The sequence below is a fragment of the Mytilus edulis genome, chromosome 7 (genome assembly GCF_963676685.1).
Source record: "Mytilus edulis chromosome 7, xbMytEdul2.2, whole genome shotgun sequence".
Lineage (NCBI taxonomy): Eukaryota > Metazoa > Mollusca > Bivalvia > Mytilida > Mytilidae > Mytilus > Mytilus edulis.
In genome coordinates, this window is record NC_092350.1 from 25,716,232 (window position 1) to 25,743,425 (window position 27,194).

At 33.6% G+C, this 27,194-nt stretch overlaps 2 protein-coding genes across 5 annotated transcripts; both read left to right on the top strand.

The window, feature by feature from the left end:
• The first annotated feature begins 1,619 nt into the window (after positions 1–1,619).
• Positions 1,620–10,593, top strand: LOC139481145 (sulfotransferase 1B1-like). 2 transcript variants are annotated; one of them, XM_071264259.1, is made up of 6 exons: positions 1,620–1,753; positions 5,279–5,519; positions 6,448–6,771; positions 7,879–7,979; positions 9,394–9,556; positions 10,360–10,593. In XM_071264259.1, exons 2-6 carry the CDS (start codon positions 5,327–5,329, stop codon positions 10,467–10,469), a joined length of 891 nt encoding a protein of 296 aa, XP_071120360.1. In that variant the 5' UTR covers positions 1,620–1,753; positions 5,279–5,326; the 3' UTR covers positions 10,470–10,593. The 2 variants fall into 2 exon arrangements, with proteins under 2 accessions (XP_071120360.1, XP_071120361.1); XM_071264260.1 differs by lacking the exon at positions 1,620–1,753 and adding an exon at positions 2,147–2,270.
• A 2,686-nt stretch (positions 10,594–13,279) lies between these two features.
• LOC139481147 (sulfotransferase 1B1-like) lies at positions 13,280–24,919 on the top strand. Of its 3 annotated transcripts, none has more exons than XM_071264265.1 (6): positions 13,280–13,410; positions 20,237–20,442; positions 21,331–21,645; positions 22,107–22,207; positions 23,257–23,419; positions 24,683–24,919. In XM_071264265.1, the coding sequence occupies exons 3-6, from the start codon at positions 21,528–21,530 to the stop codon at positions 24,790–24,792; spliced, it is 492 nt and encodes a 163-aa protein (XP_071120366.1). In that variant the 5' UTR covers positions 13,280–13,410; positions 20,237–20,442; positions 21,331–21,527; the 3' UTR covers positions 24,793–24,919. The 3 variants fall into 3 exon arrangements, with proteins under 3 accessions (XP_071120366.1, XP_071120364.1, XP_071120365.1); XM_071264263.1 differs by having other exon boundaries at positions 13,324–13,410; positions 20,201–20,442; XM_071264264.1 differs by lacking the exon at positions 13,280–13,410 and adding an exon at positions 16,105–16,693 and having other exon boundaries at positions 20,201–20,442.
• Positions 24,920–27,194: the final 2,275 nt, after the last annotated feature.

Sequence of the window (27,194 nt, forward strand, 5' to 3'; positions counted from 1 at the left end):
AATTGGATATGTATCAGATACAATACAAAGGTAACAAAGAAACAGGCCGGTACATTTAACAACCGTTGCCGGATAGTTTTTCTGCATGCACGAGTAGTCAGGTCAAGGTCCGATGCGCTAGCCGAGGACCATGACCTGACTACAAGTGCAGAAAAACTATACGGCAGGTTGTTTCCGGCCTGGTTTTTTTTGTTACTTTTGTTTTGTATCTTCTTTGTACGACGTTTTAAGGAAGAAGTATTACATTTTACAAGACTGAACATTTGAGAGCCTCAGAAACTTAAATGGCCTCAAATCAGTGAATGTAAGTTATAGAATAAACACATTTTTTTCATTTTCCTTCAACGGATTTTTTTTTCTGGAAAAGAAATCAGGAATCTAATAATTTGATAAAAACAATAGAACCATTTCAAGTATAAGATAAATGTTATCAAGGTTGAGACTTTTTTAAAATGCAACTTCGTTGAAATGTAATATATTAAAGAAATATTTTAGCCCAAAATTGAGGCCTGACATAAGTTGAACGTTGTTTTTCAAGAGTTGTTGCTTATTTGGACATGTAATACACAAACACTTTTTATCTATAGTATCAATCGTGCATTGGTGAGTTGCTAGGGATTTTATCTTTTGGTGAGATTTGATTTTTATTTACATATTTCCTGTCCTTTTTAATTGAAATATAAACGTCGGTACATCATTTCTTCACTTTCAGCATTATCCAAAATTACTATTCATGTCCATGCTCCATAAAAAGGGGGAGGGGTATGTACTTTTCTGAATATATTAACTATTTACCTTTACAACACCATCACCATATATATATATATATATATATATTTATTTTTTTTAAATTAGCACTATTTTATATATATATACGGTATTCGAAAAATCAGGAATCATGCAGATCATTAATTTGTTATCTGCTTGACCACAGTAAATTTTTTCTCATACAATTTGGGATCAAAATATCTTTTTTATTAGGAGAAAAACATACCCCCCCCCCTTTTTTCGTACAAATTCCATTTACACACAATCATGCGTCTTTCTTAAATCTAGGTTTGTCGTCATCTTTTAACAAATATCGCCGTATTTACTCAGTGAGTACATACAACCCTGTACACATTGTTAAGTTTTCAGACATGACAGGAACCATGTACAATATTAAATTTAAAACGCATTTTTAGATTGAAATTTTTTAACATTTTGATGAATTTTTAGATTATTTTTTTATTGTTGGTTCGTTCCCACAGAATGCCAAACAACGAGTGCACACACTGAAATGTCTCAACTTCTTTAACCATTGAGTCTATGTTGATAGTCCTTAATATAAAGCTTAATACAACTATTACATAAACTTAACATGATCCAAAAAAATGAGGTGAAGGTCAGATAAATCAAACTAGAAATACATCTACAACATGTACAAGGTATATATATACAATAGTGTCAAGAATCCAGATCATCTACTTCCTGAAATATATAGCATTTAAGAAGTTTGTTAACGCCACCGCCGTCGCCTCAATACCCATATTTATGTCGAACAGAAGTTGCATGCTCAACAAAAATCCAAGTTTAGAAAAATGAGAAGTTCTTACTGAGTAATAATAACAGTGAGTTGTATCGATTTACAATAGATGTCTGACCACATAACATAATATAACACAAACGACTATATAAGGTGATTTAAACATAAAGTTCGGGTGTTGTGTTTGGCACTCTTGTGGAAACGACAAAAAAGAATCTCAAAATCAAGGTTAGTTTTCAGTCTACTGAAACATAAAAAGACATTTTGATTCCTGCCATCCCTTAAAACTTGACCAGGCGCACAGGTATTTTTGTACTCACGAGAAAACTAATTGGCCGTGTAAACACTGCCATATTTTTTAATTTATGTTCTAATTCCTTCTGAGTTAGAGGGACTCGCTTATTAGCAGATTGAAAATAGTTTATCATTGTTTTTTAAATCTTTTTTTTTTTTGTTGCATTTCCTGTCTATTTGTATAATCAACGTTTTAATTTCATTGTTGTCTGGCAATCAAAAAAAATGATACCAAAAATGCGAAATTTGAAAAACATTGATAAGCAATATTTCAATCTTCTTACCGAGTCCTTGTGCCTCAAAGAAATATATAATAATATGTACATGTAATACAATTTAATCATTGTGTTGACAGTGTATTCATATTATCATAAACGGAAGGATTATTTGGATAATTAATCATTACATTCGGGTACTTCAGTTTGTGCGATTATTATCTGCCATTTGTTTGGTAAGTAATCGGTATATAGAATGAATATTTTTTTTAAATCTAGTTATGCATGGTTTTCGTTTTGTGGGGGAGTAGGGTGTCTTATATTTTCGGTGTTTGGTGGCTGAATATTGTCTACAATCGCGTCGCTGTGAGCTCAGGCTGTGAGATGTATTTCAATCTCTTTATATAAAAAATAGAAGTTGTTGTATGATTGCCAATGAGACAACTCTCCACAAGAGACCAAATGACACAGAAGTTAACAGTCATACTAGGTCACCGTACGGTCTGTATTTCTTGAGTACACACAGCATAGTGCAGCTAGGTGAACATTGGATCTTTGATCAAATGTTTTATATTATTCATATACCAAGGTCGATGAGTTATTAATTTAAAAAAAACATATACTGGGACTAATTGTTTACATCTATCCTATATCTGTTTAATAACTAGTATACTTGTCTGGGTCGTAAATTAGAACTTGGTTAATATGATGCCTACACGCCTCTACATAATATAACTGATAAACCATCCATTCTAAAATTGTGTACAAAGGGAGATAGATCAAATGAAGATATTGTCGACATTTCTTTCTTTCCTTAATACAATGTAATGTTTGACTTAGATTCAGAGCAAAAATGGTGTGATATGGCCTTGCGAGTACTTGTATTTTCAATTGGGACCATATTTGGCTGCTTGTGAATCATTTTTGCAACAGGGGATTGATACTCTTATCGTTCATGCATGGATATTGTACCTGTATTTCCCACTTCTGTATAAAGATTCCTTTCGGCTATTGTGTATCTAGGTACAAATGTCATGAAAAGCCATGTGACGATTCTGGTAACGTTAATTATCTTACATGTGTTACAAAAACATCGGGTTTTGCGTGTGTTATAACAACAGAATAGCCATAGTCATATTTCTGCCGGAAAAGTAACCGCTTATTTGCCCTGTTCTCATTGACGACCAAAGTGTTCCTAACAGCGGGCGGGAAACTCATTTTGTCAACGTCGACCAAAATGACACAGCGGGACAATTATAGAATCGGTGACATTAAAATATGGTATTCCATGACTATTATAGTTTAGAATTGTTGAGGAGCTTCGTATTAATGAAAATATCACTGTGGAGGAATGGAACAAGTATATCACTACACATTTCTTCAATTTTCTCACGCTTTAGATCACCTTGCCTGGAGGTCTTGCATAAAATCTTTTGTCATTCTTTTGCGTCCACCGCCTGTAAACTTTTCCCTTTAAAGACCAAACAGCCTATTGTTTTAAATGCTCATCAGCTAACGCAACTTGGTAGTGACATAAAAGCTCTATGACGTTGTTTCTAGCAATGAAAAAACGTCAAATTATAACGTCCTATTTCGCGTTTTTCACGGATTCCAACATGGTGTACGCTACGTAGGTACGCTACGTCTCCCAAGAAAAGAGGAACTATTATGCGTCGCGCTACTTTAATATCCTGTGGAGATTTAACACAAATGGACACATAAGATACTACACTATATATTACCTTCGTTCTAATAAAAATAATAAAATATAAATTTTTATCTCGACTTTTTGCATTTGCGCCGTTCTGCATTTCATTTTTTTTTTTATTCTTTCACATGCGTAGATTTTGTCTTATATTTGCGTCGATCTGCATTTTATTTTTTCTTCTTCTTCACTTGCGTAGATTTTGTCTTTCGTTTGCGCCGATTGTGTACAGGTAAGGTGAAAGGGGTTAGAAATGAATAGGCTGTTTGGTCTTTAAAATATCCTCCCAAACTGCTCAATGGGTTGAAACCAACGTGTGTCTGCTTTTTCCGTAGGATCTCAACAATAAAGTTTGTGTTTTTTGTCAAAGTTGATCAATAACATTGCTGTCTTGTCTACAGAATATAGGGGTCGAACTAAAGTCTGGTCGAAAATCTCTAAAATTAGATTAATGGTGTATGGAATGATTGTAAGGGTGTAAATATCCAAATGGCACGTGCCATCTTACCTTGACCTCCTTTTCGTGGTTCGGTGGTGAAAGTTTAGTTTTGGTGTTTCGGTCTGTTTTTCTGATTCCGTATGCAATTATAACTATATTTGGTGTATCAAAATATTTTACGATGTATGTGCAAGTCTAGCAGGTTTTATTTGACCTTCACCTTATTTTCAAGGTTCATTGTTCAATGTTATTTTTTTGTATTTTGATCCATTTTTCCTAAAGTATAAGGTCATGTAAGTATGGGTCAGCTATATTTGGTGTATTCTGGCTTGCTTTATATGACCTTGGTCTCATTTTCTTGGATCGTGTTGATTTTATATGATACTTGTAGTAAAACTTTGCATTTTGGAACTATCAACGATCAATGGTCAGTACATCAGGCGAGACATATCAACGTGTGCTCTCTTGTTTTAGTTTTTAAAGTGAGACACACAAAGCAGTTGAAATATTCATTCGTTGGTAGTTTGGTGGAATTGTGCTTGATTTTCATATGTTGAAGAAATTATCTTTTAAACAGTTTAATTGAGGTCCGCATGTGACATGTCAGTAACTGCTAGTAATCCATTGTTAAATTGTGTATTATTGTCATTTTCTTACGTTAACTATTCTGTTATCAGACTGAATTTTACTGTGAGTACTGTTGTGTGTTTGTTTATTCTACATTGGCTCGAGGTATAGAGGGCGGGTTTAAATCTCACAAAACACGCTCAACCCAGACGCAATTGTTTTGCCTTTCCCAAGTCAGGAGCATCTGTTAATCTTTTTTTATTTATTGTTTTTGGAGTTTTAGTGGGACGCTCATTTTTACTGAGCTAGTACACAGTTTTCTTTAGGTGTCAGACAAACCCCGCCTCCAGACGTGGGATTTTCTTGCTGTGTTGAAGCCCGGTTGTTGGACTTCTGCTGTTATCTGCTCTTTGGTCGGGTTGTTGTCTCTTTGACACATTCACCATTTTCATATTCAATTGCATTGTTATAATTATTTGTTCGTCTTGTCTTGTGATTCAAACTCCCTTGAGCCTCTAGTTTTCTTATTTCAGCGAACTTGCTTGTCATTGACACTTTAAACTACACAGACACTAAAAAAAATGCAGTCGGAACTAGAGGAGAAGAGAAAAATGTTGGCCCAACTTGAAAAAGTTCCTCAGCCAGAATTTGAAGGAGTTTCGTATCCATCATTTAAGCCGTTTAGGAAAAAAGAAGCCAAGAATGCAATTGAAGATATAATGAATTTCAAATCTAGAGATTCAGATATAATAATCTGCACGTATGCAAAGTCAGGTATGGAAGAATATTAGTTATGTTTTAAAATCTAATTGTGTGAACTGACGTTTGCTTCATATAGTGGTCAGGAGAAACATCTCAAACTTCACGTTTTAGAACAGATAATTCACTACTCATTTTTGTATTAAATAATGGTAGAATTTTTAAGCTAAAGCTTCAAGTGCCGGTTGTAAATTACAGGAAAAATGCAATACAAGTACGTTTCCATATATTTTTTTTTTATTAGAAACAGCTATTTGGATTAAAAACAATTATCCTACAATTTACTTCTGGCACTTGAATGTAATAGCTTTAGTTATTTAAATCCAAATAATTTGTCTAATTTTTCATAGAAATTGACCGCGAAATAAAAACAAAAAATAAATTGGTAGACAAAATGAAATATTCACATTAGCGCTGACTCAACAAGGAAGCGAAGTAATAGAAGACTACAAATACAATACAGAAAAAAAAAGTTTTATGTCCCTGCATGCATGATATGCATGTAGCTGATTGCAAGATAAAAACAATTATACAGAGTGTAAACTGTATATGAAATTTGGACACTCGATATAATCTGGTTTGCCGTTTTGTACTAGTTGTCTTATTTGATCATCATAATTTTCAATATTTAATTCAATAAGGGTTTTTTTAGTTTGTTTTTTTTTTTTTATAGATTTTACAAATAAGTAGGATTTATTATTTTGGACATATCATAAATCTTTGTTATGGTAAGGTGATGACAAAAAGCAATTTTCTTAATATTTTATATTTTTTTCCAACAATCTTCTTTTAAAAAAAAATGAATTTAAAAGTTAATATTTATTAGGTGAATGGCTTTCCATGACTGATTACTATATGAATTTTTTTTTATCAATATTCTTTAATTTCAATAATATTTCAAATGTCTGATCCAAGTGAGAGAAAAAAAATACTTTCATTTTAGGAACACATTGGACTTACGAAATAGTGAATATGTTACTGAGAAACACGACTGAATTAGACAACCAGAGCAAAATGCAAAGCATGTTAGAAGCAGTTGAAGATTTGTCTGTGCTAGAAGGTGTTCCATCACCAAGAATTATGGACACGCATTGTCTATTTAAATATTTACCAAAGCAACACAAAGAAAAAAAGGTCAAAATTGTGCACATGATTCGAAATCCTAAAGATGTATGTGTTTCATATTATTATCACTGTTTAAAAGATATGTTTATCAACTTTGATGGAACATGGGAGGAATTTTTTGAACTGTTTATGTCCGGAAAACGTGAGTATTTTAATGACAATAATAGTGCATTGACTTGACATATCAACGATATAAGGATGAGGCTTAGAAACGGGGAAATGCGAGGCTGTGCCGAGCTATTTCCCCGTTTCGGTCCGAATCCTTATATCGTTGATATGTCAAGTCAATGCATTATTATTGTTTATATACTGCAATCTAAAAGAGTACTTTTTCAATTGTTGTTTAGTGTGTATGTTATTATTTGATTAAAATATTGGGAAACTTCCCCTTTTATAAAAAGATCTCATATCATGCAGGCGGAGAAATTTACAGCACAATGAGATGTACATCTACCTGTTGAAACCTGCAATCGATGATAGAATAAACTAAAGTATCAACAATAAGCATAAAACATAATGATACATAGTTCGCAAACCAAAAATATTAAAAAGTGAAATATGTTTTTTTTCTTCTAAAATTGCAAAAGAAATAAGTTTGAGTCGTTGTATACTTTGGAAACAATAACAGGTTGAATAGGTCGTATGAATAATTAATTACAATTTAGGCAATTTGTATTTAAATATTCATGAGGAAAAGTGATATCAGGTCAGTGACTGTATATGACATAGAAATATACGGTCAACGCATTTTGACTGCTCAAATAGAACGAGTGCAGTATAAATTCTACTAAATGTATTTGTGGTCAACATAACTTTTCATCAACACAATGTTCATGATGAGTTGCCTTGTAACGTCATTGTTCTCGAGTAGTCACCGATTGGACTACTGGATACCCATTACTTTACTCCGGGTCCGATAACAAAAAACAATCTTAGTTTGAAATATATGTTTGTTTGACTTGGTCTTGACAGGCTGAATATTATAAAATCATAAACAAGTGCCTTCCTTATTCTTTTTGTTTCTGTTCTTTTTCTCTTTTTGTGTTCAATGAAGTGATCAACATTAATCTTTTAGTTCTGAAAGGCTACTTTAGTTAGAATCCAGTATATATTATAATTCTTAAAACTAAATAATTCACTGCAAACATATCAATAGTTTTTTTTTTTATTTCCCTATACTTTAAAGATATATCAAGGTCGATATATTTTGATGTATTTAAAAACAAAATGTATATTGTATACTCCATAGTGCCTTATGGATCATGGTATAACTATGCGTTAGAAATGGAACGAGCAGCAAGCGACTTTCCAGAGACGATTTTTACCTGTTATTATGAAGATATGAAAAAGGTAGTCAACTATCTTCATAAAAATATTATGAAAACTTTTAGTGATACATGTGATAGTCATTTTTTTTTTAATATGATTTTACCGCCGTATAAAAATTAAACGTGTATAAAACTGACAATTTCAACAGCAAGTTTTGAAGTAAGCATTTGTCAACCAATTTGAAAGACCAATCAAATCTCATAATTTTACCGTCATGAGTGATGCAGGATCAATAAGCCCTTCCGGAGCACCCGAGATCCCGGCCCGGTTTTATCTGTTGACTGGATGGATGGTCTTTCGTAGTTTTTTACGTTGTCAACCTATGAGATTTGAATGACAATTTAAGTAACATAAAAGTCAGTATAAACTAACAAAAAAGGGCAGGACCGAATATAGTGACTATAAAACTGCAGGACAGAGATAACAACTGAAAAAAGCACAGTAATTTCTTTTTCATCTTAGCACCACCTCCACAAATCAAATGGTAGCTCCTAAAAGAGGTTAGGATAGTCAAAATAGAACATTACCATTACCCTCTTAAATACTTTTCCCCAACTTTCATCAACTCCAAATGAAGAAAACATGAATGCTTGGATTTAGGCTTTAGTGTTGCAGCTTTCCTCAAAATACATCTATTCAACTTTAGACTAATGAGAGGATGTGACCGGAACATTTCAGTTTTCGTTATATTTTGAACATTATTGAATGAAAAAATGAAACAACATTTCTTTTGATAATTAAAAGAAAAACAACGGATATGGGGTATTCATCCATGACACAAAATCAGTAAATGCACAACCAAAAAAATATGCCAAGAAGGAACAACGCTTTTATTGCTTCATCTCAGTCAAAGTAAGACCTCAACACTGAGCAAAAAAAAACTCTCAACTCACCTCACTTATGTTACTCCAAAATATGTTTATTTTGATAGTTATACCACCATATAAATATTAATTTTTTTTAACAACAGTTAACTTTTACAACACATTTAGGAGTAACTGACATAGTTAATTCATGGTTTAATTTTTTTAAGGAAAATTCTAACCTATAGATCAATAGGGCGTAATTTTTGGCCAATTTTATTTTGGTCTTGACTAAGCACTACAAAATTCAGTATTTATTTCAATTAATTTTAAAGTCTAATTTACTTCTTAAGAAATTGTGTAAATATGCATGGTCAATCAGATCATATTATTTTACTTGATGTTGCTTATTTTCTCATTTCAAGTTTTCCTATTAAGATATTTATGTATTTGTAGCTATAGCTCTCTGTCGTGTTGTAAATATGTTTTCGTTGCTTTTAATAGTATAATTAATGCTTTTTTGATAAAGTATTCATTTATTCATTAATAAGTTTAACATACGCATAAAAATACCTTTAGTTCATCCAACTTGATTATACATTATTTTCTATATCATTACTGGTCTACTCTAGGATCCTGTAAGAGAAATAAAGAAACTTGCAGATTTTCTTGGTACACCATGTACAGACGACACATTAGAAAAGATTGCCAAAGAAACATCATTTGGAAATATGCAGAAAAACAAATTTGATATCACAGTGATTGTAGATGGCAAAGGGTTCATATATCGGAAAGGTAAGTATATAGTTTGTCCGATTTGCCAATTTACGTGTTTGTGCATGTAAGATCGCCTGTACAGTTATGTTGTTCACGGTCTGGTCATCTTGAAAATGTAATGGAATTATTCCATTCTGTTTTTTCTTTATTATTTAAGAGATTTCTGGTCTGCCATTTGCATCTTTTATCTTTGATTTTGACGCTAGACCGGTTGCAAAATGGCAAATACTTCTACTTGAGTTAGTTTATGACTAAACTGGTAAGCATGACTTAGGTATGGGCTTTCTAAATGAGGTTAGAAAGTGAAATACAGCAACTCCCAAGTGAACAAAAGGAGATGTGACATTTACGTCAATGAGACCGCACGCCAACAATATTAATACAGCAAAAAGATCTAGAAATCGGCATACAATCTTCAATAGTAGACAAGACTGCCGGGTATCTTAAAATATGTAAAGCTTTAAATTGTCATAAGTTTACTTCAAAACAATTATCACCAATAAACCAAAGAAAAACTATAAAAGATCCGCCATCAACAAAACATTCTTTCAACTAGCTTCTTTCTGTCTCTAAAAAAGTTTTTTTTTTAAAACTTTTTATTTACTAAATTGCAAGTACTTCAATCGAAAAGGTGCAACTGCTGTATTTGTTTCGACTAAATTCAGAAAGTTGTTAACACAAAATGGAGAAATTACTAAATATTATATAATTATGTAAATTCCTTATATTCAAAATACACACGATTTTGTCAGCTTTCTACACAAACACAGGTGGGGAGTATTCGTACCTCTTGCTTATAATAATGTTAAACTTATTTTCAGGTGAAATAGGAGATTGGAAAAATCATTTTACGGTCGCACAGAATGAGAAATTTGATGCTCAGTACAAAGAAGAAATGAAAGACAGTAAATACAAGATAACATTTGAATGAAATAATGTGTATAAATTTTGCAAATGAAATTGGAAGGCTAGCCAGTTCCAAACTGTATCAGAACGGCCGAAATTGTACTATCGAGTTGTTATGGCAAGATGAATAAATAAAGCGTATCATCTAGTTTTACAGTATTCTTTGTTAATATCAAAATTTACATGTTTGTGTGCAGAAACTTTTATGAAGAAAGCAAATGTATGTCCATGTGATTGTGTATTACACATTGTAGAACACCACCAAAACTGGGGGGTGATCTCAGGTGCTCCGAAAGGGTAAGCAGATCCTACTTCACAATCACATGTGGCACCGTGACATACGTGAGACAAATTAAGGTATACTAGTACTGTCAATTTGAATGATATCTCTTTCTTATTGATGATTGCAGTGTTAATATTTTGAATTTATAGTATAGATATTAGAACTAAGCGGATAGGGTGTTTAATTGAAGCACACACTGTTATTTCATCACTTATTTCCTTCTACATACTTTTAATCTACTGTAAAGTTTCTTATTTTCGCGGATGCTTTTTTCGTTGTTCTTTCTGGCCGATTCGAAATTGGATTTAGATCTTGTCATACGGTGAATGCGCCTGTCTATTAGTCCAGATGACTTTTAATAAACCTAAGTTTACCCCTCCCCCTTTTTTTCATCTTGAGGAGGGACCCAGATATTAACCCTTTCCTTGCGAAGATGATTTCGATTGTGTACATCTTTTTATTTCGCAAAAGAATAGCCAATGGTTAATTCCCCTTAGCAGATCAAAATATATGTTTTATAACATGGCAATGAATAATTCATGAATACAGCAAATAATTCGGATGGATTGCATAACAATTTCCCAAAAACTTACCAAAAGAAAGAAATGAAGTAATATACACATTTATATACCTGTAAATGCACAAGTTCACACACCTGAAAATATCTATCAACCTTTACTCAGTTCGAGAGACAAAATCTGTTGATATGATACAATCAAAAAGATATTGGGTATGTTTTCGTAAAATAAAATACATACAGGAAGAAATCAAATGCAATGCAATTCTCTAACCCGTAAGCGTTGCCTTCAACAAGGAACTAAAACTTGCACCTCTCTTCAAATTCATATACACCGATATCATCGGTTTTAACGGAATTCCTTGTTAAATGTCATTGTGCGGTTATGCAGTTGTAAACTTGAATTCTACTGGCTGCCTTGCAATCTGCTAAATAACCATGTTCGCCGTACACAACCCAATCAAATTATCCCAATAGAAGAAACCTTCTTACAAAACATGTACCTGTAGCCAATCAGAAATTGCGTTGTAATATGTTGACCTTTAACCAATGTGCTCAACCTATTAACCTGAAATCATGTGTGCTATAAAAAAAAAAGTAAGGTACACGCTGTCTTGTGATAACCTTCGTGTATTGCCCTACATAAGACCAGTTGACTTGTTAGCCTGTCCGCGTGTGGAAATTTCCACTGGTTGACATCTATACATGCATGACGCAATCAATGGCTTTATCAATCTAGAGAAATTCAAATAAAATATATTTATTATACATCTCTGTATTATATCATACAAACTTAACAGTAATAACAGATTTAAAAATGGTTTTCGTCCAGAAAAAAATATAAATAAGAAAAAAAATATAAGATGGAATGAAACAAAGTGAAATGCTCCCGATCACATTAAACCCAACGGTAAATAAAAATGTGTTCGAAAACTATCAGATCTGTTCTTCTAAAAATGAAGTCATTCTTTTTTATAAACAATAGTTACGGAACAGTTGTTGAAAACTTGTGGACATTTCGATCAGCTTTACGCACATCTATATAAAAATGACCCAACACTTCATTTACTTTTAATGTGTCATACTGTTCAAATCTAGGATCCATTTTCTTTACTTTTAAATACTCCCTGAAAATAGTGGCTGCTGCTATGTTCTGCTTTATTGTTTTGTCAGCACTCATTTTCAAACGTTTTTGTTCAATTTCTTCATCACTAGTATCAACAAATCGTCTTTTACCAGACTCCATCTTTAGTTGGCACAAAAACACATGAACTATGCACTACAAGGAAAATCAATAGATCATAAGGTTACACGATACACATTAAGAGTGAGGTCAGTGGGCGGAGTTAACATGTTAAAATTGCGAAGTGAAATCTAGGACACTTGTGTATTAAACGTTTCATTAATTATATACCTAATACGGTTAGCATAACCGCACAAAAATGTTATCATGCTTTGACCTAACTAGCATGATTATTAAGACGGAGTCGAAATAACCATGTTAGTTGGGTCAAAGCATGATAACTTATAATCACGCTACATCTGTGTGCGCTGTGGTCAACATTATGATGTCAATAGACAAAGATATATAATAAGAGAAATTTACCAATAACTATACCACAAGTCTATACGACATTTCAGAAGATGAACTACTTAGACCACTCGGCTATCAGACAATACAAGACGCAATATACCAATAGGGGAGACAATAAAACTCATAACTTTGTTTCAGACACGCAACACTATTATAATACAACCAAACGAAAAGAAAAACAAACAAACAGTTTAGAAAAAATACACATAAAACTAGTCATTGAGCAACATGGCTAAAACTACGTATATGTGTGCGCATGTGCTAGGAAATGGACGTCTAAATTGCAGCTCTCAAAAACATTTGGAACTTACAGATTTTTCCACATTGATAAATCCCGGATCTTGCTATTACATCAATATTTGGCTTTTATTTGTCATTGTGTGTATGAAAATTATCAAAATGTTTGATATTTCCTTGTAAATTAAAATGTTGTATACGTAAATTTTTGATTCACATTTGTACAGTGGCGGGAAAATTATTTTCCATCAATGTAAACAGTGTAAACCACTTCCGGTTTACTTTTTTGTTTGTTTTTGTTTTGATCGGCAAACAGAGTCTTTGTGATTAAAAAGGTAATAATATCCTATCTATCAATCCTTACACCTTATATAATATGGCTTCCTAGTGTGTTTATCCTGTGTCCTTTGCTCTATTTGCTCGCATGAGTGTACCTGTGACAGTGATGCTATTGTTTGTGATAACTGCGATAAATGGTGTCATATTGCATGTGTAAATATAAGTCCATCTATGTATGAAAAGTTAGGAAATTCATCAGCACTTTGGATATGCCCGATATGTGATACTCCTAATCACGCTAGAACCATTTTTCAATCATACCTCTCATCAGGTAATTCTTTTTTGAACCCTAACTCATATTCAGTACTTTCAGATAGTTCAGCTTTTTCCTTAAGCTTCAATATAAATGACTGTTGATATTGATTAGTGGCTTCTTGTGACACATTTCCCTTTTTGTAGACCTTTAGGTAGGTAACCATATCAATGAAATACAACTTGAGATCATTATTAAATAAAAGAAAATAAATTAAATTGAGCTTTCCCTGTTTGTTAAAAAATCAATTTTGAAAAGAAAAAAGGATAATTGATCTGATACAAGTATAATTATTATGACTTTTTACTATGCATATACAAACTCCAGTTTAATTATTCATTGCATGCATGTACATAGTGACTATTTCATGTGCATTCCAACATACTTCTGATAAATAATTTTACTCAAAAATATATATTGTGTCTTTTTTAGCTGTGACTTTTTTTCTTGTGACTTTTTTTGCTGTGACTTGTGACTTTTTTGCTGTGACTTTTTTTCTTGTAACTTTTTTTCCTAGCCTGTATTTTGTGACTTTTTCCTGTGACTTTTTTTTCGTTTACCACTGTATCATAGGCCGATAACACCCCCTCCCTCCCTTTCCCCCCAACATCACCTTTTATTCATCATAAACTGGTTCAAAATTTAAAATATATAAAAACAAAAAAATCATCATGTATAGTTTTCTAGAAAAAAAAATGTAAAAACAAGAATTACTTTTTGACTAGCTGCTACGTTTTGCAACTTTAAATAGTAGTCTTGAGCTATTTGACTAGGAATGCCGCTCACGATATCCCCGTAGACAAAGCACGAACATATGGAGAAAAGATTATCTGTGAAACAGAAGCAACGCTTTGTATTATTTTTTTTTGGAAAATCATATCAAAAGCTGGTTTAAAAGTGCAGTGACTTTTATGTTATATCGTAGGAAAAGTAACCTGACATGTTTTATTTACGCTTTGCCGTTTACACCCACACAATTTGGTTAAAAAGGTTTTTTTCTTCTTAGGCGGTTGATAAGTAACTTCGTTTAATAAAAAGGCCATCAAACAAATTATCAGTTTTGAGGTGAAACACATATAGATTAATTTCGATCTAAACCATGTCAAACTTGACCAAAACCATGACGAATTTCTAGACTTTTAACCGAACCATATCAATCGCTTAACCAAACCATAGCAATTCCAATATCTTGCTTATTCTGCATTAATTTCGTGAAACAACAATTCCAATGTAGATATTTTGACTTCAAATACAGATTCAAACATCTCATTTGCTTTTTATTTGCTCGTTTGAATAGAACTGAGGCAATTGTTTTGGGAAGTACCATAAATTAACCATGTCAATCTTAACCAAACTAGTATGACAAATCACTGTACTAAACCTACTCGATATGACGAGGTTACTACCCGTGATAAGCAATGAATTAACTTTATTTGGTGTATGAAATGATTGTAAGTTGATGTCTCTCTTGTAGATATCGTCTGACATTGACCTCATTTTCATGGTTCATTGGTCAATATAAAGTTTCTTGTACACTGTAAGCAAAAAGTCAACTATATTCGTTGTATGGAATGATAAAAAGGTGAACATGTACATGTCTGGCTTGGTTTATCTGACCTTGACCTCTTTTTCATGGATCAAGTTAAGTTTATGTGAAATTCGTAGTAAACTTCGCTTTCGTTTAGAACTCTGAACAATCAATGGTCAGCGAGACACTTTAGTGTGTACTCTCTTGTTTTAATTTTTTATTGCGAGATCGACAAAGCAGGTGAATTATCCACGCGTTTTGGTTTGGAGGGATTGTGCTTGATTTTCATATCATAAAGACATAATTTTTCAATCAGTTTAATTGGGGTCTGTATAGCTGGCATGTCAGTAACTGCTGTAGTAGTCCTTTGTAAATTTATGTATCATTTTTATTAGCTCACCTGGCCCACAGGGCCAAGTGAGCTTTTCTCATCACTTGGCGTCCGTCGTCGTCGTCCGTCGTCGTTAACTTTTACAAAAATGTTCTCCTCTAAAACTACTTGGCCAAATTTAACCAAACTTGGCCACAATCATCATTAGGGTATCTAGTTTAAAAAATGTGTCCGGTGACCCGGCGAACCAATCAAGATGGTCGCCATGGCTAAAAATAGAACATAGGGGTAAAATGCAGTTTTTGGCTAATAACTCAAAAACCAAAGCATTTAGAGCAAATCTGACATGGAGGTTAAATTGTTTATCAGGTCAAAATCTATCAGCCCTGAAATTTTCAGATGAATAGGACAACCCGTTGTTAGGTTGCTGCCCCATTATTGGTAATTTTAAGGAAATTTTGCTGTTTTTGGTTATTATCTTGAATATTATTAAAGATAGAGATAAACTCTAAACAGCAATAATGTATATATATGGTGGTGTTTAACGACCTTGACTGGCTATACAGCCCTCGCACGGTCGGCTCGGTGCCCGAAGGCGTTTGGTGAGCTTTATCATATTTTGATGCCATGGGTCAGGAACAAGTAGTGGAGGTCGCAATATGTAGGCCGCCATCTTGGTTTTGGTGAGTTGTTTTTGGTTTGTTGACTATTTTGATGTTGGTTTACTTCACAACGGCTGCTTTCAGGGCCAGTTTGGTCAGCTTGGCAGCCCGCTAGCCTCGATGATGGAGTACTGGTAGATGATCTCGGACGTAGTTCGAAAGATGACAGGAAGCATTATCAGGACCAAAGCCGTGAGGCAGTGAAATGAAGGTCGTATCACCCAACAGCCTAGGATACAGCCCTCGGACGTTAATCGGCATAACACTCCCCATGATACAATGGTTTTGGAGTGCATGTTAACGCGGGTACGCCAACTACTACGTCTATCTGTACGGCATGGATTGGTTTCTGTCATCTTAAGTAGTAAGTCGTTGATATCTAACTGTAAACCCTCATCGAAGATAGCGGGTAAAGGAGAGCTGGCCCAGCACGTCCGTTCAGCTGTAATGACTGAGAGGTGACTGAATTGTGATGGATTGGATTGCAGCAATAATGTTCAGCAAAGTAAGATTTACAAAAAAGTCAAACATGACCAAAATGGTCAGTTGACCCCTTTTATGAGTTATTGCCCTTTATAGTCAATTTTTAACCATTTTTCGTAAATCTTAATAATCTTTTAGAAAAATCTTCTCCTCTGTAACTACTGGGCCAAATTAAACCAAACTTGGCCATAATAATCATTGGGGTATCTAGTTTTATAAATGTGTCTGGTAACTCGGCCACCCAACCAAGATGGCCGCCATGGCTAAAAATAGAACATAGGGGTAAAATGCAGTTTTTGGCTTATAACTCAAAAACCAAAGCATTTAGACCAAATCTAATCCGGGTTAAAATTGTTTATAAGGTCAAGATCTATCAGCCATGAAATTTTCAGATGAATCGGACAACCTGTTGTTAGGTTCCTGCCCCTGAATTGATAATTTTAAGGACATTTTGCTGTTTTTGGTTATTACCTTGAATACTATAATAGATTGAGATAAACTGTAAACGGCAATAATGTTCAGTAAAGTAAGACCTAAAAATAAGTCAACACGACCAAAATGGTCAATTGACCCCCTAAGGAGTTATTGCCCTTCATAGTCAATTTTTAACAATTTTCAAAAAATTTGTAGATTTTCACTAACATTTTCCACTGAAACTACGGAGCCAAGTTCATTATAGATAGAGATAATTGTAAGCAGCAAGAATGTTAAGTAAAGTAAAATCTAAAAACAAATCACCATTACCAAAACACAATTTTGTCATGAATCCATCTGTGTCCTTTGTTGACCAAGGTGAGCGACACAGGCTCTTTAGAGCCTCTAGTTTTGTTTAAATTCTTTTGTTACCTATTCTGATAAATATCTGATTCAGTTTTACTATGAGTATTGCTGTACGTTTTTTTATTCTACTTTGGCTAGAGGCATAGGGGAGGATTGAAGTCTCACAAAACATGTTAAACCCCGCAGCATGTTTGCGCCTTGCCAAAGTCAGGAGCCTCTGGTCCTTTGTTGATTCTTTTTAGTTCATTTATGTTTTGGAATTTTAGTGTGACGTTCATTTTCACAGAGCTAGTACACATTTTTCCTCATCACTTAGCGTCCGTCGTCCGTCGTCGTCCGTCGTTAACTTTTACAAAAATCTTCTCCTCTGAAACTATTGTGCCAAATTAAACTAAACTTGGCCACAATCATCATTGGGGTATCTAGTTTTAAAAATGTGTGGCGTGACCCGGCCAACCAACCAAGATGGCCGCCATTTAAAAAAATAGAACATAGGGATAAAATGCAGTTTTTGGCTTATAACTCAAAAACCAAAGTATTTAGACCAAATCTGACAGGAGGAAAATTGTTTATCAGGTCAAGATTTATCAGCCCTGAAATTTTCAGATGAATCGGACAACCTGTTGTTAGGTTCCTGCCCCTGCATTGATAATTTTAAGGACATTTTGCAGTTTTTGGTTATTACCTTGAATACTATAATAGATTGAGATAAACTGTAAACGGCAATAATGTTCAGTAAAGTAAGACCTAAAAATAAGTCAACACGACCAAAATGGTCAATTGACCCCCTAAGGAGTTATTGCCCTTCATAGTCAATTTTTAACAATTTTCAAAAATTTGTAGATTTTCACTAACATTTTCCACTGAAACTACGGAGCCAAGTTCATTATAGATAGAGATAATTGTAAGCAGCAAGAATGTTAAGTAAAGTAAAATCTAAAAACAAATCACCATTACCAAAACACAATTTTGTCATGAATCCATCTGTGTCCTTTGTTGACCAAGGTGAGCGACACAGGCTCTTTAGAGCCTCTAGTTTTGTTTAAATTCTTTTGTTACCTATTCTGAAAAATATCTGATTCAGTTTTACTATGAGTATTGCTGTATGTTTTTTTATTCTACTTTGGCTAGAGGTATAGGGGAGGATTGAAGTCTCACAAAACATGTTAAACCCCGCAGCATGTTTGCGTCTTGCCAAAGTCAGGAGCCTCTGGTCCTTTGTTGATTCTTTTAAGTTTATTTATGTTTTGGAATTTTAGTGTGACGTTCATTTTCACAGAGCTAGTACACATTTTTTCTCATCACTTGGCGTCCGTCGTCCGTCGTCGTCCGTCGTTAGCTTTTACAAAAATCTTCTCCTCTGAAACTATTGAGCCAAATTAAACTAAACTTGGCCACAATCATCATTGGGGTATCTAGTTTTAAAAATGTGTGGCGTGACCCGGCCAACCAACCAAGATGGCCGCCATTGCGAAAAATAGAACATAGGGGTAAAATGCAGTTTTTGGCTTATAACTCAAAAACCATTTAGAGCAAATCTGACAGGGGTACAATTGTTTATCAGGTCAAGATCTTTCTGCCCTGAAATTTTCAGATGAATCAAACAACCCGTTGTTTGGTTGCTGCCCCAGAATTGGTAATTTTAGTGAATTTTTGCTGTTTTTGGTTATTATCTTGAATATTATTACAGATAGAGATAAACTGTAAACAGCAATAATGTTCAGCAAAGTAAGATTTACAAATAAGTCAACATGACCGAAATGTTCAGTTGACCCCTTTAGGAGTTATTGACCTTTATAGTCAATTTTTAGACATTTTTCGTAAAGATTAGTAATCATTTACAAAAATCTTCTCTTCTGACACTACTGGGCCAAATTAATCCAAACTTGGCCACAATCATCTTTGGGGTATTTAGTTTTAAAAATGTGTCCGGTGACCCGGCCATCCAACCAAGATGGCAGCCATGGCTAAAAATAGAACATAGGGGTCAAATGCAGTTTTTGGCTTATAACTCAAAAACCAAAGCCTTTAGAGCAAATCTGACATGGGTGGAATTGTTTATCAGGTCAAAATCTATCTGCCCTGAAATTTTCAGATTAATCTGACAACCCGTTGTTGGGTTGCTGCCCCTAAATTGGTAATTTTAAGGAAATTTTACTGTTTTGGGTTATTATCTTGAATATTATTATAGATAGAGATAAACTTTAAACAGCAATAATGTACAGCAAAGTAAGATTTACAAATAAGTCAATATGACTGAAATGGTCAATTGACCCCCTAAGGAGTTATTGTCCTTTATAGTCAATTTTTTACAATTTTTAAAAAATTTGTAAACTTTTACTAACATTTTCCACTGAAACTACTGGGCCAAGTTCATTATAGATAGAGATAACTGTAAGCAGCAAGAATGTTCAGTAAAGTAAGACGTACAAACACATCACCATCACCAAAACACAATTTTGTCATGAATCCATCTGCTTCCTTTGTTTAATATTCAAATAGACCAAGGTGAGCGACACAGGCTCTTAAGAGCCTCTAGTTTTAGGGGCCAGCTGATGTCCGTCTCCGGGTGCGGAGTTTTCTTGCTGTGTTGGAGCCCCATTGTTGGACTTCGGCTGTTATCTGTTCTTAGGTCGGGTTGTTGTTTCTTTGACACATTCCGCATTTCCATTCTCAATTTTATTGTTATGATTATTTTGTCTTGTTATGTGATTCAGACTCCCATGAGCCTCTAGTTTTCTGATTTCAGCGTACTTGCTTTTCATTGACACTTTAAACTACACAGGCAGTAAACAAAAATGCAGTCGGAACTAGAGGAGAAGAGGAAAATGTTGGCCAAACTTGAAAAGGTTCCTCAGCCAGAATTTGAAGGAGTTTCGTATCCATCATTTATGCCGTTTAGGAAAAAAGAAGCCAAGAATGTAATTGAAGATATAATGAATGTCAAATCTAGAGATTCAGATATAATAATCTGCACGTATGCAAAGTCAGGTATGGAAGAATATTAGTTATGTTTTAAAATCTAAATGTGTGAACTGACGTTTGCTTCATATAGTGGTCAAGACAAACAGCTCAAACTCCACGTTTTAAAACTGATAATTTATAACTCTTTTTGTTTTTAAATAATGGTAGAATTTTAAAGCTAAAGCTTCAAGTGCGGGTAGTAAATTGCAGGAAAAAACAATACAAGTACTTTTCTATAATATTTGGATTAAAAAAAATATCCTACAATTTACTACTGGCACTGGAATCTTTTAGTTATTTAAATCCAAATAGTTTGTCTAATTTTTCATAGAAATTGACCTCGAAATAGACCCAAAAAATAAATTGTTAGACAAAATGAAATATTCTCATTAGCGCTGACTTAACAAGGAAGCGAAGTAACAGAAGACTGTACAAATACAAATATATAGCAAAAAAAATGTTTCTGTGCCTGCATGTATGATGTGTGTAGCTGATTTCGATTGCAAGATAAGAACAATTACTAGTAAATAGAGTGTAAACCGTATATGAAATTTGGACACTCGATATAATCTGGTTTGCCGTTTTGCACTAGTTGTCTTACATCATAATTTTCAATATTCAATTCAAGTTGGGTATTTTGTTTTTGTATGGATTTTATAAATAAGTAGGATTTATTATTTTGGACATATCATAAATCTTTGTTATGGTTAGGTGATGATAAAAAGCAATTTTCTTAATATTTGAATTCTTTTCCAACAATATTCTTTTAAAAAATATTGAATTTAAAAGTTAATATGTTAGGTGAATGGCTTTCCATGACTGTTTTAATATATAATTTTTTTATCAATATTCCTTAATTTCAATAATATTTCAAATGTCTGATCCAAGTGAGAGAAAACAATACTTTCGTTTTAGGATCACATTGGACTTATGAACATGTTACTGAGAAACACGACAGAATTAGACAACAATACCAAAATACAAAGCATGTTAGAAGCAGTTGAAGATTTGTCTGTGCTAGAAGGTGTTCCGTCACCAAGAATTATGGACACGCATTGTCTATTTAAATATTTACCAAAGCAACACAAAGAAAAAAGGTCAAAATTGTGCACATGATTCGAAATCCTAAAGATGTATGTGTTTCATCTTATTATCACTCTTTAAAAGATGTGATGGTCAACTTTGATGGAACATGGGAGGAATTTTTTGAACTGTTTATGTCCGGAAAACGTGAGTATTTTATTCTACTAAATGTATTTGTGGTCAACATAACTTTTCATCAACACAATGTTCATGATGAGTTGCCTTGTAACGTCATTGTTCTCGAGTAGTCACCGATTGGACTACTGGATACCCATTACTTTACTCCGGGTCCGATAACAAAAAACAATCTTTAAGTTAGTTTGAAATATATGTTTGTTTGACTTGGTCTTGACAGGCTGAATATTCTTTTCTTATTCTTTTTCTTTTCTTTTTCTCTTTTTGTGTTCAATGAAGTGATCAACATTAATCTTTTAGTTCTGAAAGGCTACTTTAGTTAGAATCCAGTATATATTATAATTCTTAAAACTAAATAATTCACTGCAAACATATCAATAGTTTTTTATTTATTTCCCTATACTTTAAAGATATATCAAGGTCGATATATTTTGATGTATTTAAAAACAAAATGTATATTGTATACTCCATAGTGCCTTATGGATCATGGTATAACTATGCGTTAGAAATGGAACGAGCAGCAAGCGACTTTCCAGAGACGATGTTTACCTGTTATTATGAAGATATGAAAAAGGTAGTCAACTATCTTCATAAAAATATAGTGAACTATAAAAAGGCAGGACAGAGATAACAACTGAAAAAAACACAGTAATTTCTTTTTCATCTTAGCACCACCTCCACAAATCAAATGGTAGCTCCTAAAAGAGGTTAGGATAGTCAAAATAGAGCATTATCATTACCCTCTTAAATATTTTTTCACGAACTTTCATCAACTCCAAATGAAGAAAATATGAATGCTTGGATTTAGGCTTTAGTGTTGCAGCTTTCCTCAAAATACATCTATTCAACTTTAGACTAATGAGAGGATGTGACCGGAACATTTCAGTTTTCGTTATATTTTGAACATTATTGAATGAAAAAAATGAAACAACATTTCTTTTGATAATTAAAAGAAAAACAACGGATATGGGGTATTCATCCATGACACAAAATCAGTAAATGCACAACCAAAAAAATATGCCAAGAAGGAACAGCGCTTTTATTGCTTCATCTCAGTCAAAGTAAGACCTCAAAACTGAGCAAAAAAAACTCTCAACTCACCTCACTTATGTTACTCCAAAATATTACCATATAAATATTATTTTTTTTAAACAACAGTTAACTTTTACAACACATTTAGGAGTAACTGACATAGTTAATTCATGGTTTAATTTTTTTAAGGAAAATTCTAACCTATAGATCAATAGGGCCTAATTTTTGGCCAATTTTATTTTGGTCTTGACTAAGCACTACAAAATTCAGTATTTATTTCAATAAATTTTAAAGTCTGTCTTACTTCTAAAGAAATTGTGTAAATATGCATGGTCAATCAGATCATATTATTTTACTTGATGCTGCTTATTTTCTTATTTCAAGTTTTCCTATTAAGCTATTTATGTATTTGTAGCTATAGCTCTCTGTCGTGTTGTTAATATGTTTTCGTTGCTTTTAATAGTATAATTAATGCTTTTTTGATAAAGTATTCATTTATTCATTAATTAGTTTAACATACGCATAAAAATACCTTTAGTACATCCAACTTGATTATACATTATTTTCTATATCATTACTGGTCTACTCTAGGATCCTGTTAGAGAAATAAAGAAACTTGCAGATTTTCTTGGTACACCATGTTCAGACGACACATTAGAAAAGATTGCCAAAGAAACATCATTTGGAAATATGCAGAAAAATAAATTTGATATCACAGTGATTGTAGATGGCAAAGGGTTCATATATCGGAAAGGTAAGTATATAATTTGTTCGATTTACCAATTTACGTGTTTGTGCATGTAAGATCGCCTGGACAGTTATGTTGTTCACGGTTGGTCATCTTGAACATGTAATGGAATTATTCCATTCTGTTTTTATGCCCCACCTACGATAGTAGAGGGGCATTATGTTTTCTGGTCTGTGCGTCCGTTCGTCCGTTCGTTCGTCCGTCCGTCCGTCTGTCCCGCTTCAGGTTAAAGTTTTTGGTCAAGGTAGTTTTTGATGAAGCTGAAGTCCAATCAACTTGAAACGTAGTACATATGTTCCTTATGATATGATCTTTCTAATTTTAAAGACAAATTAAACTTTTGACCCCTATTTCACGGTCCACTGAACATAGAAAATGAAAGTGCGAGTTTCAGGTTAAAGTTTTTGGTCAAGGTAGTTTTTGATGAAGTTGAAGTCCAATCAACTTGAAACTTAGTACAAATGTTCCCTATGATATGATCTTTTTGATTTTAATGCCTAATTATATTTTTTACCCATTTTCACGGTCCATTGAACATGGAAAATGATAGTGCGAGTGGGGCATCCGTGTACTTTGGACACATTCTTGTTCTTTATTATTCAAGAGATTTCTGGTCTGCCATTTACATCTTTTATCTTTGATTTTGACGCTAGACCGGTTGCAAAATGGCAAATATTTCTACTTGAGTTAGTTTGTGACTAAACTGGTAAGCGTGACTTAGATATTGGCTTTCTAAATGAGGTTAGAAAGTGAAATACAGCAACTTCAAAGTGAACAAAGGGAGATGTGACATATACGTCAATGAGGCCGAACGCCAACAATATAAATACAGCAAAAAGATCTAGAAATCGGCATTCAATCTTCAATAGTAGACAGGACTGCTGGGTATCTTTACAATATGTAAAGCTTTAAGTCGGCATAAGTTTACTTGAAAACAATTATCACCAATAAACCAAAGAAAAACTATAAAAGATCCGCCATCAACAAAACATTCTTTCAACTAGCTTCTTTCTGTCTCTAAAAAAGTTTTTTTTTTTAACTGTTTATATACTAAATTGCAAGTACTTAAATCGAAAAAGGTGTAACTCCTGTATTTGTTTAAGCTAAATTCAGAAAGTTGATAACGCAAAATGGAGAAATTACTAAATGTTATATAATTATGTAAATTCCTTATATTCAAAATGCACACGCTTTTGTCAGTTTTCTACCCAAACACAGGTGGGGAGTATTCGTACCTCTTGCTTATAATAATGTTAAACTTATTTTCAGGTGAAATAGGAGATTGGAAAAACCATTTTACGGTCGCACAGAATGAGAAATTTGATGCTCAGTACAAAGAAGAAATGAAAGACAGTAAATACAAGATAACATTTGAATGAAATAATGTGTATAAACTTTGCAAATGAAATTGGAAGGCTAGCCAGTTCCAAACTGTATACAGAGCGGCCGAAATTGTACTATGGAGATGTTATGGCAAGATGAATAAATAAAGCGTATCATCTAGTTTTACAGTATTCTTTGTTAATATCAAAATGTACATGTTTGTGCAGAAACTTTAATAAAGAAAGGAAATTTATGTCCATGTGAATGTGTATTACACATTGTAGAACACGACCCAAACTGGGGGTGATCTCAGGTGCTCCGAAAGGGTAAGCAGATCCTACTTCACAATCACATGTAGCACATAAGTGAGACAAATTAAGGTATACTGTCAATTTGAATGATATTTCTTTCTTGTTGATGATTGCTTTGTACGGCGAAAGCGAGAAAAGCAATCAAGTTGAGATGACCAATGATAAACTGTTTATCGCTATTTTACCTATGACGACGTTGTCAATTTCATGTCAATTTCATTAGCAACGCCATGTGCGTCTTTAGTTTCTAGCGATAATTTTCCATCTCAAGCGAGTAGCTTGATATGAAAATTATCACAAAAAAACATCAAAGGAAAAATGTTCAAAATAGCGATAATTTGAATTTATTTTATAGATATTAGAACTAAGCTGATAGGGTGTTTAATTGAAGCACACATTGTAATTTCACCACTTATTTCATTCTACATACTTTTAATCTACTGTAAAGTTTCTTATTTCCGCGGATGCTTTTTTCGTTGTTCTTTCTGGCCGATTCGAAATGGGATTTAGATCTTGTTATATCGTGAAGGCGCCTGTCTATAGTCCAGACGACTTTTAATGAACCTTCGTTTACCCCCCCCCCCCTTTTTTTTCATCTTGAGGAGGGCCCCAGATAGTAACCCTTTGCTTGCGAAGATGATTTCGATTGTGTACATCTTTTTATTTCGAAACAGAATAGCCAATGGTTAATTTATAAAACCCCTTAGCAGATCAAAATATAGGTTTTATAACATGGCAATGCATAATTCATGAATACAGCAGATAATTCGGATGGATTGCATAACAATTTCCAAAAAACTTACCGAAAGAAAGAAATGAGGTAATATACAAATTTAACAAATGTTTAAGAGAAGAATTAGTTCTCTCCGGAATAAGAAAGCCATGTATATATACCTGTAAATGCACAAGTTCACACACTTGCTATACGAAAATATCTGTATCAACCTTTACTCAGTTCGAGAGACAAAATCTGTTGATATGATATAATCAAAAAGATATTGGGTATGCTTTCGTAATATAAAATACATATAGGAAGAAATCAAATGCAATGCTATTCTCTAACCCGTCAGCGTTGCCTAAGGCCCTTCAACAAGGAACTAAAACATATACACCGATATCATCGGTTTTAACGGAATTCCTTGTTAAATGTCAATCACGCTACATCTGTGTGCGCTGTGGTCAACATTATGAACATGGTCAATAGACAAAGATATATAATAAGATAAATTTAACAATAACTTTACCCCGAGTCTATACAAGAAAACGACATTTCAGAAGATGAACTACTTAGACCCATCGGCTATCAGACAATACAAGACGCAATATACCAATAGGGGAGACAATAAAACCCATAATTTTGTTTCAGACACACAACACTATACAACCGAACGAAAAGAAAAACAAACAAACAGTTTAGAAAAAATACACATAAAACTAGTCATTGAGCAACATGGCTAAAACTACGTAGAGAACTAAGGTGCTACGTAGTAACAATCAGTTCCTTCTCCTCTAATGCGCCACTCGACCTATTGCTTATGTGTAGTATTTATGTCATTAACGAGGAAAGTATGACGAGATTTTTGGCTTTCCTTTACTTTAAAGGTCCCTATACTTTAGAGTTAGGGTTCAGTCATGGTTATAGTTAGGTTAGGGGATGTTCTATGTAAGGATGAGGTTTTAGGGTTAGAACTCATGTTGGGTTTAGGTATGGATTAGGGTGAGGTTTGGGGAAAGGCTTATTCGGTATAGCTTAATATAGGTTGGGACCCCTAAAGTAAAAGAATGCCATATTAATATGGCTACCGCAAGCGGAATATCTCCATGATGGAAGTAGGTTAATACATAAGAATGAATAAACGAGAGTTCAAAGATACGAGAGGGATATTCAAACTCCTAAAACGACAACAGACTGACGACGCCATGGCTAAATAAAGGGCTGCGCTTTAGCGCATGATACGCCCGTTGTTTGCGTATAAAAATGGCAAAAAAGACTACAATGACAATGAGGAGCAGCAAGAAGATAACAGGGAAAGTGATGATGGTGAAAGTGACTCTACTGAAAGTTATGATCTAAATGAGGAAAGTAGGTGATGAAAGTAAGGATTTCATTGACGACGGGCGTATAAAAATGGCAAAAAAGACTACAA